This window comes from Protopterus annectens, chromosome 12.part0, assembly GCF_019279795.1.
Source record: "Protopterus annectens isolate FY-2018-M chromosome 12.part0, PAN1.0, whole genome shotgun sequence".
Taxonomy (NCBI): Eukaryota; Metazoa; Chordata; order Ceratodontiformes; family Protopteridae; genus Protopterus; species Protopterus annectens.
In genome coordinates, this window is record NC_056746.1 from 99073144 (window position 1) to 99085686 (window position 12543).

At 44.7% G+C, this 12543-nt stretch overlaps 1 protein-coding gene across 1 annotated transcript in view; it reads right to left on the minus strand.

Moving 5' to 3' along the window:
- The window catches only part of CLCN7 (chloride voltage-gated channel 7), a 1228907-nt gene that overhangs the window by 85179 nt on the left and 1131185 nt on the right, over positions 1 to 12543 (minus strand). The window contains exon 24 of the mRNA XM_044089120.1: positions 11949 to 12029. Within this exon, the coding sequence (XP_043945055.1) occupies positions 11949 to 12029 (81 nt within the window). The remainder of the gene's footprint in view (positions 1 to 11948; positions 12030 to 12543) is intronic.

The window sequence follows — 12543 nt, forward strand, 5'->3', positions numbered from 1 at the left end:
CCCCAAAGGAAAGATCTTCTGGAGGGGAGGCAGAAAGAATGGATTCTTCTGCATCTGAATCCTCATAAGCAGTAAGAGGTTGTTGTTCCTCTTCAAAATCTGAATAATCAGACTCCTCAGAATCCTGTTCTGTCAGTATTTCAGGGGAAGGGTCTCTTTAAAGGTGTGGCCTGACTACCCCTGATAAGGGTGATAAGATCCTCTGCCATTTTAAGCATTTGAGCTTGGGGTTATGGAACAGGGGTAAAATGTTGGCTAGAGGTAATTTTTTTAGGAGTGGCCTTGCTTCTAGGCCTAAGAGTATCCATCGGTCTGAGAGAAACGGTAGTCAGAGGAAAAGACGTCATTTTTTGTTTAGACTGGGTAATGTGAAAAACCTCCTCGGAAGCCAGTGCCTGCGTCACGGCTCCGGACCCAACCGAGGCAGAGACAACCAAAGGCTCGGAAGAATAAGAAGATTTCTGCGGCATACCAGACTCTGAAAGGGTTTCAGTAGAGGCCTGCGAAGGTACTGAATCAGGCATCAGGGGCTGCAAAGGTGCCTCACTGAATTCCAGAGAAGTGACTACCTGCTTAGCGGTAGAGTCGTCGGAAGGCTTAGCCTTGTGTGGGCTATCTCTACCTTTATCCTTATGTTTTTTCAGAATGTCTATAGATTGTTGGCTGATGGACGCCATTTCGGAAAGCAAAGACGGAAGACGAAAATACCTGGCTACAAAACATGCTCTACAACAAATGGTTCTCGAGTTAAACAAGGCACAGAACTGGCAATGGGGGACGTCGTGGTCTGGGTCTAAACAAGTGATGCAGTATGAATGGAAGTCTCGGTGGTATTTGCTTTCCACAGGTGAAACAATTGTTAACATTTAGTGGAAGAAAAAAGAATCCCCAACAGGGTACTTAGCTTTAGATGTTTTCAGCTGTAATTCGAACTCTGGTAGCGACTGACCAGCATACTTGCAAACTGCTTCTGCTACGGGCTCCATGGCAAGAAAGACTGATGTAATGATGTTGGCTGCTATCCTTTATAGCACTGATGACCTGACATCAGCCAGCAAGCAACAGCAGTCAATGCAGAAAAACAGTGACTCTGGTATTCGGGCCCGCTGAGGGCTACCACAGCAGGGATAACCCACAGATGATTACTGCAACAGTGAAACATGAAGAACAGCAGATGTTTTAGGAGATTCCCTCTGTAGGGGCTCCTAATATCTTTTTTGAATCTCAGAGACTTGAGAACAATCCCAGTTAAAATAATCCATCATACAGGCAATGGTAATCCCAAAGGAGAGTTCCTCCAGGGTGGAGTGCAGACTTAGAGTCCTCCACCTCTGAGCTGTACTCCAAGGGGCAAGGATTTCGGAAGAGTAAGCCAAAGATTATTCCCCTCAGTACAGGTCCTCATGCAAGGAATCCAATTCTCTAGGCGACTTGAATGAACAGGAAGACTAAGGAGCAGCAGGTACAGAGACCCCTTGAAGAGGCTTCAGGACCATCAAAGCGCTGAATAGATCCTGAGTGAAATCCTGCCATTTACACTAGGGATCCCGAACAGGGGAAATAAGTTTTGCTTTTTGTTTCTTCTTCCGTGGGATGTCTGCATGGAGTACCCTTGGAGGGTCAGAGTCCTGGTAAGACTCAATAATGGTTGTAGGAATTTCCTCCCTAATATCTGAGGAATCTCCCTTGGTCCTTTTGATATCATTAGCCAAGGCTCCCCCTCAACGTCAAGCACAGAAAAGCCTCAGAGGACGAGTGAGAAGCCAGATCCATGCAGACCTCAGAAACGGTCACAGCACAGGAATCTGACGCAACCAACAGACAGTTCTCTGGGCTTTCACCAGCTTCAAGACAGACATCCAGGGGAAGTTGAACAGAAGCCAGCTCAGACTTAACTTTTTTGGCCTCCTTCTTGGCAGACCGCTGTCCCTCAGGACAGGAGGATTCTGCCATAGCACCTTGAGCAGACAACGTAAGATGCTGGTTCTGCAGGTTGCTGGACAAGGAGGAGAGACAACTATGAAGAGTGTTAGGCATAAACACCTGGCAGACAGAGCACTGCATATGGTCATGCAAAGCACGCAAACAGATGAGACACTGATTGTAATGGTCTTCATGGGGAATTTGCCTCCCACATTGACCTTTTCCCTTTCTGGATGAAATGAACACAATAACCAGAAAAAATAAGAGAGAGAGAAGAAACCCCAACAGGGCACTCATCTTTTAACACAGCTCAATAACCATCAGCAGAAGGGCGTTCAGACCAACGTTTAATAATGGCGTTCAACTGGCGGCAAAGAAGTTCTAAGTGCATGTATCCATGCATCATCTTTATGCCCTATGCCTTGCATGGGGAGCATACATGTGACACATGGTGTCTATAAGAACTAAAGGCTTTGCTATACTGGCCGGATTGGGCTATCCTTGGCAGGAGATCCCTTAGGTAAAGAATACAGCAAAAGTGATATGGAAGGACATTAAATGTTATACATACACTGAGCATTGTTAAGACTGGGTCTTGCCTTATAGAAGTGATTAACAACTTTATATTTTAATACTGGAGCGTACTCATGACTCTCTGTTGCACTAACATTAGTCATAAACATATATGCCACAACCAAATCAAAGCAATCGCAGCATAAATGAAAGAGTAAATGCTCACATTTTCTTCTCCATTATATAATGTTAGCTGTTAGCGTATACAATTTGCTGCCTACTCCTTCTGAAAGGGTATACTGTATTCCCACCTACAGACCAAAGTAACGATTTTTGAGTTATTCATTCCTGTCCATATCCGGGTCTATATTGAATCAGCAAACGCTTATAAAAGCGAACGCTGATTCATCGACCCTATTTGAGCGAATGCTGAAAATCCCGAACACTCGGAACAGCGATTTTTTTTCTCAGGGAAATAATCGCTGGGCCGGTTTCAGGAGTTTTCTGTTTCCTTCACTGTGGTGCACTCTCGGAGTTGGTATATTTAAGTGGGGGGGTCTGGGGGGCACAGCCCCCATCAAATCGCTCTTCCGAGCATTCGGGATTTTCAGCGTTCGGTGAACTAGGGTCGATCAATCAGCATTCGCTTTTTTAAGTGTTCGCTGATTTAATACAGACCTCCATATTCAACAGCGACTTAGATCTATGGATGGGAAACAGATAATTTACCCCAGGACTGCCCCTGTACTACTAATGGACAGAGGCAGATCATAAATGCGTGGGCCTTCTCAATCTATGGTATGACCATGGTTACTCTCATTAGTGGTAATATATACATATATTATTACTAACAATGGGATAGGAAAAGTCTATTTGTAACCAAATGGGATTGATTATATCAACCATGGGATAGGCAAGGCCAATCTATAACCAAATGGGATTGGTTATATCAACCATGGGATAGGTAAGGCCAATCTATAACCAAACTCCTAAAAATGGAGAACATCGATATCTGTGCAGTAACTGAGACCTGGTTCAAGGCTCCAGAGAGCACCCCTGCAATACCAGGCTACAACTCTTACCACACTTTTCAGCCACCAAACCAGGACCGAAACACTAAAGGTGGAGGAGTGTCAATAATCACCAAGGATAGTCACACCACCAGGCTAGTTAGCCAACACAATGTGTCTGAAATTCTCCAAGTGCAACTAACACTAGGTAAGACTGCAATCCAAATTGTAGCTTGCTACAGATCCCCACCATACCCCAAGATTCTCACTACACCTTTCTAAACATACTGGAAAATATTAAGATAGAACCAAACACCCTAATACTGGGTGATTTTAACTACCCTGCCATTAACTGGGAAAACTACTCATGTCCCAACACCTTTGCGCAACGGTTCTTGGAATTCATAAATTCCAACGCCTGGATCAACTAATCCATAGCCCCACCAGGGGATCCAATATCCTAGACCTGGTCATTACCAACATGGGAAATCAATGCTCCATACCTATGGTCACCCCTCGTTAGTCAGGTCTGACCATAAGCTAATCACCCTTAACATCCACATCCCACCCCACCCCCAGTAAAGAAACCACCATAAAAACTTCTCCAAAGCCAACTTCATGCTACTCAAGTCAGAAGTGACAAACTTCATGACACCCATGCAGACGGAACTGAAAGTTCAACTGCTGAATCCTACACTAAGGCACTGTACGAGCACATCCACTCATGCATGAATCGTGCCATCCCAAATAGAACCAAAATGCTCTCATCCAAAAAGGAAGCCAATCTGGTGGTCCCCTGCCATAAACAAACTTTACAACAAAAGGAAGAAACTTTTGCAGAAAAGAGGAAAATCCCAGGATGCAAAAAACTCCTTTACTAGCCTCAGTAAGAAACTGAGATGCCTCATAAAATCCTCCAAAGCTAGTTACGAAAATAAAATTGCCAAAGATTCCAAAGACAACCACAAAGCATTCTATAACTATGTCAAGAATCTAAATGGCAATGCTCAGATCTGCTCTGAGCTAAAACAGAATGGCATTAAATATACTGATCCGAAGGATATTGCCAATATCCTGGCAGATCGATTCAGTGCCAACTTCACCCCCCTCTCACCCCTTAAATGGCCCATCTCAATACCGGAAGATTGCCAAATTCCAGTAATAACGGCCACACAGGTACAAAACGCACTCTCTAAAGCCAAGAATACAGCATCCATGGGACCAGATGACATCCCGGGCTGTGTACTACATGAACTACAATATGAACTGGTACCTCACCTAAGTGTCATGTTTAATCATAGCCTCACCTCAGGTTTCGTGCCCACTGAGTGGCGCAGAGCTACAGTTATCCCAATCCACAAGGGGGGATCCACCTTGGATCCCGGAAAAGTACAGTTGTGTACACCTACCATAAATGTAGATGTTAGAGTGTCTTCACTGTTGCAGTCATAACTGTAGGGTGCTCCTGCCGGCAGGCAGCCCGAGGTCGGCCAGAATCCCAAAGTCTGGGTCCGGCGTCGGCTGTACAAGCTAGTACCCTGACATCAGCACGCTCTGGTACATAGCCCTCAGCCGACGCCATCTTCTCCAGCCTTTCTTGCCTTAGATGTCAGAAGTCCCCATAAATCAGAAATGAATCCAACAAGGAAACACAAATACACCACAAATAAGAGAAAAAGAGGGGATAGGAGGGAGGGAAACACCGACTGCAACAGTGAAGACACTCGAACATCTACATTTATGGTAGGTGTACACAACTGTACTATGTTCTTCATGTTTCACTGTTGCAGTCATAACTGTAGGGTGGAATCCCAAAGCAGTGAAAAAGGGGAGGAGGCTTAGACAGAAGAAGGGGCAGCAAGAAGACCCTGCAGAACAGCAGAGGCAAAACCTGCCCTGGTCTTAGAATACAGAGGGAGATTGTAGTGCTTGGAAAAAGTATGCACAGAACTCCAAGTGGCAGCTTCCAAGATATCCTAGGTAGGAACTCCTCTGAGAAAAGCTGTAGAAGTGGCAGCTGCTCTAGTAGAATGACTTCTCACAGTACCTGGAAACTGTTTCCCATGATGAGTGTAACAAAATCTTATTCCATAAGAAATCCATTTGGAAATAGTTTGTTTGGAAATAGCCTTTCCAAGAGAACTGGAGGCAAAAGAAACAAACAATTGGTTAGATTTTCTGAACTCTTTAGTCTTGTCCAAGTAAAATCGTAACTGTCTGTGCACGTCCAAGGAATGCAAAATCCTTTCCCCTTTATTTTGAGGATTAGGAAAGAAGGTAGGAAGGTGAATTGTTTGATTTAAAGCCACTTTCGAAATCACCTTGGGCATGAAAGTAGGATTGGTCCTCAAGGATACTCTGTCCTGGTGGAAAATAAGGTATGGTTCCACAGCCATGAGAGCTTGCAACTCTGAGACCCTTCTGGCAGAAGTCAAAGCCAACAAAAGAACTGTCTTCCAAGATAAAAACTTAATATCTGAAGATGCAGCAGGCTCAAAAGGAGGCAAAGTAAGCTTTTCTAAAACATAATTAAGATCCCAAGCAGGAACAGGAGGGGTCCTGGGAGGTCTTAAATTCTTGGCCCCTCTCAAAAACTGTCTCACCCAAGGATGAGAAAAAACAGGAGGATCAGTATTGAAATTAGCAGAAATAGCAGAAGCATGAATCTTAATGGAAGAAAAGGAAAGTCCATTAGACAAAAGCTCCGACAGGTAAAGCAAAATAGAAGAGAGATCAGGCACCAGAGGGTCCAAGGCTCGGTCCTGCATCCAAATACAAAATCTCTTCCATTTAGAGGCATAGGATTTCCTAGTGCTAGGCCGTCTAGCTTCCAAAAGAACATCCAAAACTTGTTTGGGAAGACTAGAAGAAATCAAATTCCTTTGAAGAGCCAAGCTGCCAGGCAAAGGGTCTGGAGATTGGAATGTAGCAACTGACCCTGATGCTGGGACAGAAGAGAAGGGTTCAGAGGGAGAATCCAAGGAGGCTCCAAGAACAGGTGCTTTAAAGTTGGATACCAAAACTGTCGAGGCCAATTTGGAGCAATCAAGATGAGGAACGTGGGCTTGTCCTGTTTTATCTTCAGTAATACCCGAGGAAGTAGAGGAAGAGGAGGGAAGGCATATCCCGAAAGGCTTCTCCAGCTGAAGGACAGGGCATCCACTTTCCAAGCTGTTTTGTGGAAGGACCTGGTGCAAAAGCGAGGCAGCTGATGATTGAGATGGGATGCAAACAGATCTATCTGGGGACATCCCCAAACTGCAGTAATCCTGTTGAATATGTTGGTGTCTAGCATCCATTCGTGAGGATCTAAAATGTTTCTGCTCAGGCTGTCTGCTAAGAGATTCTGTTCTCCTGGGATGAATTGAGCCTGGAGATGTAGATTCAGATTCAGAGTTGTGTCCCATAAAGCCATAGCTAGTCTGCAAAGGGGGTACGAATGTGTACCCCCCTGCTTGTTTATGTACCACATGACTGTGGTGTTGTCTGTGCGAATCAAAAGAAGTCCTGGATGCAAAAGGTTCTTGAAGGCTAGAAGAGCATTCTGAACTGCTAACATTTCCTTCAGATTGATGTGCCAGTGAAGATGGTCCCTTGTCCAGGTTCCCTGCTGGCAATTGCCTAGAAAATGTGCTCCCCAAGCATAATCTGAGGCGTCCGTGGTTATGATTTGAGAAGGTTGAGGAAGACGGAAAGGCTTTCCTTCATTTAAAGCACACACCCTGGACCACCAAAGGAACTCCTTCTGGAGGCAGGGGATCAGAGGAATCAGAGTGTCCAGATCGTGGTAATGCTGTGACCATACACTTTTCAGATACCATTGAAGCTTTCTCATATGAAGCCTTGCATTTGGAATCAACAGAATGCAGGAAGCCATGTAGCCCAGTGCCTGCAGGAATTTCCTTGCAGTGAGCTGAGATAGAGTTGCCAAGGTGTTGAAAATTGAAGCCAGCTGTATTTGTTTTTCTGGAGTGAGGAAGGCCCTTTGTAAGGTTGTATTTAAGAGGGCTCCCAAGAATACCCTTTGTTGAGAAGGGATCAAATGTGACTTTTTTGTGTTCACTGAGAATCCCAGTAGGAGGAGAAGACGTTGAACAAATTCCAGATGCTGAAGTAGAAGATCCTTGCTGTCTGCCTGAATAAGGCAGTCGTCCAAATAGGGGTAAATCTGAATCCCCTGAAGCCTGCAATAAGCCACTACTGGTGCCAGGCACTTGGTAAAGACTCTGGGCGCAGTAGATAAACCAAAGGGCAGTACAGAGAATTGAAAGTGTCTCGTACCTGCCTTGAATCTGAGGAATTTCCTGCGTTCCTGCCTGATGGGAATGTGTAAGTAGGCTTCCTTTAAGTCCAATGTCACCATCCAGGCGTCCTGAGAGAGCATTGGAATTAGTTGCTGCAGAGTAAGCATCTTGAATTTTGGAATTTCCAAAAAGGTGTTTAACACAGAAAGGTCCAGAATAGGTCTCCATGAGCTTTGTTTTCTTGGAACCAGAAACAGTCTTGAATAAAAACCTTTTCCCATCTCTGAGAGTGGAACAAGCTCTATGGCTCTCATGGCCAGAAGAGCATCCACTTGATTTAAGGCCTCTGACCATTGATGTTTTGGCAGATCTGGCCAACCGCATGCCTTGGCAGAGTATGAAAGTGGAATTTGTAGCCTTTAAAATCACGTCCAATACCCATCTGTCCTGGGTAATATGAGTCCAATTTCTGTAAAAAAGAGACAGTTTTCCTCCGAGAGGGGCATCCAGGTGAAGAGGTCCTGTAGCCCAACCGAGAGAGTCATTGAGTTTGCTTTCTTTGAGATTGGGATCTGTCTTCTCCCCTTCTAGGTGAAGAAGCAGTCCATTGTCTAGATCTGTAAGAGGCCTGAGCTTGACCACGACCTCTGGAGCATCTGTATCTTCCCCTTTGAGGCCTGTCAGACGTGGGAAAGGACCAATTTTTGGAGGGCCAATTCCTGGAAAATCTAGGAGGCTGAACTTGCAAGAAATCTTTTACAGTTTGCATAGATTTTGCCTTTTCTTCCATCTTTTTAATAACCTCCTCAGCCTTGGATCCAAAAAGAACATCATGTTGAACAGGGGCATCTAATAACTTAGCCTTAACCTGTTCAGGTAAACTTTGTTCACGAAGCCAGGCATGTCTCCTGATAACAGTACTAGAGGCTGCAGCCCTGCAAGAAGCATCCAAAGCATCAAAACCACAATGCAAACTATGTTTGTTCAGTTGTTCAGTTGCATGCAATACATCCTGAAGTTCCTTATCCTCTACACATGCAGGAAGGGAAGCAAGCTTTTGCTTTAAAACAGACAAAAGAAATTGCTGATACTTAAACATATGAAACTGGCAATTTAAAGCCCTTACAGACAGGGTAGCAGAAGTATATACCTTTTTCCCCCACCTGTCTAAAGCACGAGAATCCTTCTCAGAGGGAATAGGATTTTTAGCAGTAGCAACCTTAGCAGCCTTAGAGCCCTGAGAAATAGTTTCAGGATCCGCAGAAGGGTTCTTAAATAAGAATAAATGAGAGTCAGGAACCCTATAAAATCTATCAGGCTTAGAAGGAGCAGGAGGCATGGAATCAGGAATCAAAATAGCCTCAGAAAAAGCATCATCCACAATGTCAAGAACAGGAGGGATAGCTAAAGGCCTATGTTGAGGAAGAAGAAGGAATTCTCTAAGCCTCTACTTGGAAGCAGAATACTCCTGACCTTCCCAATGAAAATGTTCCCTCATCTCATGCAAGGTTTCCCCAAAAGAGAAATCTTCAGGCGGAGAGGCAGAGGGCAAGGAGTCCTCAGCATCCGAATCCTCATAAGGAGGAAAAGAATATTCCTGATCAGAGGAAGAGACAGAAGATACAGAAGCCTGGTCAGAGGAATCCACATCCTGTCGAGGCCTTTTCTCAGGTGGAGGGTGAGAACCCCTAATCATTGTAAGTAAATCTTCAGCCGTCTTTAATAATTGCTTCTGTGTCCTGGGAGTAGATTCAGAAGTAGCTTGAGCAGGAACCTCAGAAGTAGCTTGAGCAGGAACCTTAGACTTAACAGGAGTCTTTGCCTTTGAAATAGTGATGTGAGTAGGCCTGAAAACCCCCTCAGAAGCCGGTACCTGCACAGCGGTTCCGGACCCATCTGAGGGAGCGACGTCCGAAGGTCCTGCAGCAGTTAAAACAGTAGGCCTTGATGGCTCCCCATGGGAGTCCGTATCGGCCATCGGTTCAGAAGTGGCGGATGACAGGGGCTGCAAAAGCGCCTCACTGACGACAGCCGAACCGGATGCTGGCTCCAGCTGCAACGAGTCCTGTTTGGACCTCGGAGGCCTGTCTTTGTCTTTGCGCTTCTTTTGAATTCCGGTAGTGTCCAACGACATTCTATAATTGAAGCGTCTGCCAAAATAATTTAGAGCCCAGTCGTACCTGCGCTTGATAGTACGAGAATTGAACCTGGCACAGAACCGACAACAAGAAACGTCGTGGTCAGGGCCTAAGCAAGGTAGACAGTAAGAGTGGAAATCTTTATGAGGTATTTGTTTCCCACACGTTATACAATTATTAACTTTTTCTGACATCGGAGGAACAAGAAAAAGATTCCCCAACGGAGTACTTAGCTTTGAGAAGAGAAGTAAGAACTTAGGACCGACAACAACAAAATACGCTGTTCGAAAATCGCCAACCAACGACTTGCGAGCTGCTTTCCACCGCACAGCAAGAAAGACTGGAGAAGATGGCGTCGGCTGAGGGCTATGTACCAGAGTGTGCTGACGTCAGGGTACTAGCTTGTACAGCCGACGCCGGACCCAGACTTTGGGATTCTGGCCGACCTCGGGCTGCCTGCCGGCAGAAGCACCCTACAGTTATGACTGCAACAGTGAAACACGAAGAACATCTACTGTCCCATCAGTCTGACAAGCCTTATCTGCAAGGCCATGGAGCGTATTATCATGGAACTTATAAACAAAGACATTGGCAACCTTCAAACACTGGACCCCACCCAGTTTGGGTTTGTGAAGGGCAGATCTTGTCTCCTGAACCTGATTGACTTCTTTGAATCAGTCTCCAGAGCCATGGACAAGGGTAAGATGGTCCACACAGCCTATCTAGACCTTGCCAAGGCCTTTGACACCATCCCCCACTCTGGAATCATAGATAAACTTACTAAGTTGGGCATTAATCCCTATATCACCCAAAGGGTTGCTAAATGGCTTACTGATAGAACCCACACTGTAAAAGTAGCCGACTCCAAATCCAGCTCCAGACAAGTGACAAGTGGAGTACCTCAGGGTTCAGTCCTGGGGCCGCTCTTGTTTGGCATCTACTTCTCTGAAGTAGAGGTCAACACTAAGGGACTCTGGCTAACAAAGTTTGCAGATGACTGCAAACTGGGAGCCATTATTGAATCCCCAAATGATGTGGATACTCTACAAAAGGGCCTTACAGAAACAGATGCTTGGTGCCAGAGCCATGGGCTCAAGCTCAATGCCAAGAAATGTATTGTTATCCCCTTTGGGAAAAAACATGTATTCATGAATTACCATATAGGTGGCAGTACACTAAACACAGAAAGTGTGATAAGAGACTTAGGGACACAGGTGGACAGTGGTCTCACCTTTGATAACCACATCGCCACAACAGTAAGGAAATCCTTCTATGTGGCACACCTCATCATGAAGGGCTTTTCATCCAGAAAAAAGGAGGTCATTGTCCCACTGTACTCATCCCTTATTAGACCCATTATAGAATACAACGCCCCATTTGGTATGTACCTCTCAAGACATCTGCAACAACTGGAAAGGCCTCAGAAATACCTCACTAAAAGAATCACAGGCCTAAAGCAGATGCCCTACGCTGACCGCCTTAAAAAACTCCAGCTATACTCTGTCGCATATCGTCTACTCAGAAGCGATCTCTGCTTAACATACAAGGCCATGTCAAACCCAGAGCTGTTGGACATGCTACACTTAAAGAAATCCCAATCCCTCAGAGCTACACGCTCCAGGGATCTAAACCTTGTCATCACAATAAACAAAACATGCTGGCGGGATAGGTTCCTGACCCAGAGACTCCCCAGACTCTGGAATAGATTGCCCATACGTGTCAAGCAGAGTGCCTCTTTGGACCTCTTCAAGAGGAACCTTGACGATTGGATGGGAGAAAGGAAATTCACCCCAGAGATCACGTCAGTCACCCTGCTAGACATGGGTCCAGGAAAGTAAATAATGTGGGAAGAAATAGCCAGGGAATTGTTATGGCTAGGCTTGTGTAGGCCCTAGGGCGGATAGCCTAGTACCAACCTATGAGCCTATGAAATGGGATCAGTTATATCAACCATGGGATGGGTAAGGCCAATCTATAAGCAAATGAGGTAGATTATTTTGAGCACAAAAAGGGAAACTGGCTGGGCTTAAAATGTCCCATGAGGGCAACTAGCCCAGTACTTATCTATGAACAGATTACAGCAGATAACCAATTACTGAGGAAATTCAGGTTAAACTTACCCTGTTACGAGAATCCACCACTACCAGATGACGCAACCCAAGGGCACGGAATAGTCGGAACACTCGTTGAAAAGAACAGTCCTGTAAATTTAAAAATAAATAAAAATGTATCTATGCAAATAATTGTTATTTAGAGCCCTGAAAGGGAAAAAAAAGTTTTCACAGCAATATAGATATTAGCAGAAAATGACTGGCCAGCAATCATCTGTTTATATTTCTCCAGCATATCCTCTCCTAATATATAAATAGCCCTCAGTGATCCCACAATTTTTTTTACTTACCACTATTTTTTATACCTCATCTAGATAAATAGAAAACATTCAATACCTTTCATTCACTCTCTAGAAGTCACAAGTCCCTTAGCAACCAAAGGCTTAAACAGAATACATCACACCCCCTATAATATAGAGTCCGTGTTGGAAAGTACAAACATGATTCAGTTTGCATCTCAAGCTAATTTTCTCAAGTCTTGCACCATTCTCAGAATGTCACTGTGTCCTCATCTGTAGTGTTAAAACATTTTAATTTAGCAATTCAGTCTTCTTTTGAAAACCTGTTTATAAATGGTTTTCTTTTATCTGCCTGAAGTCATTTG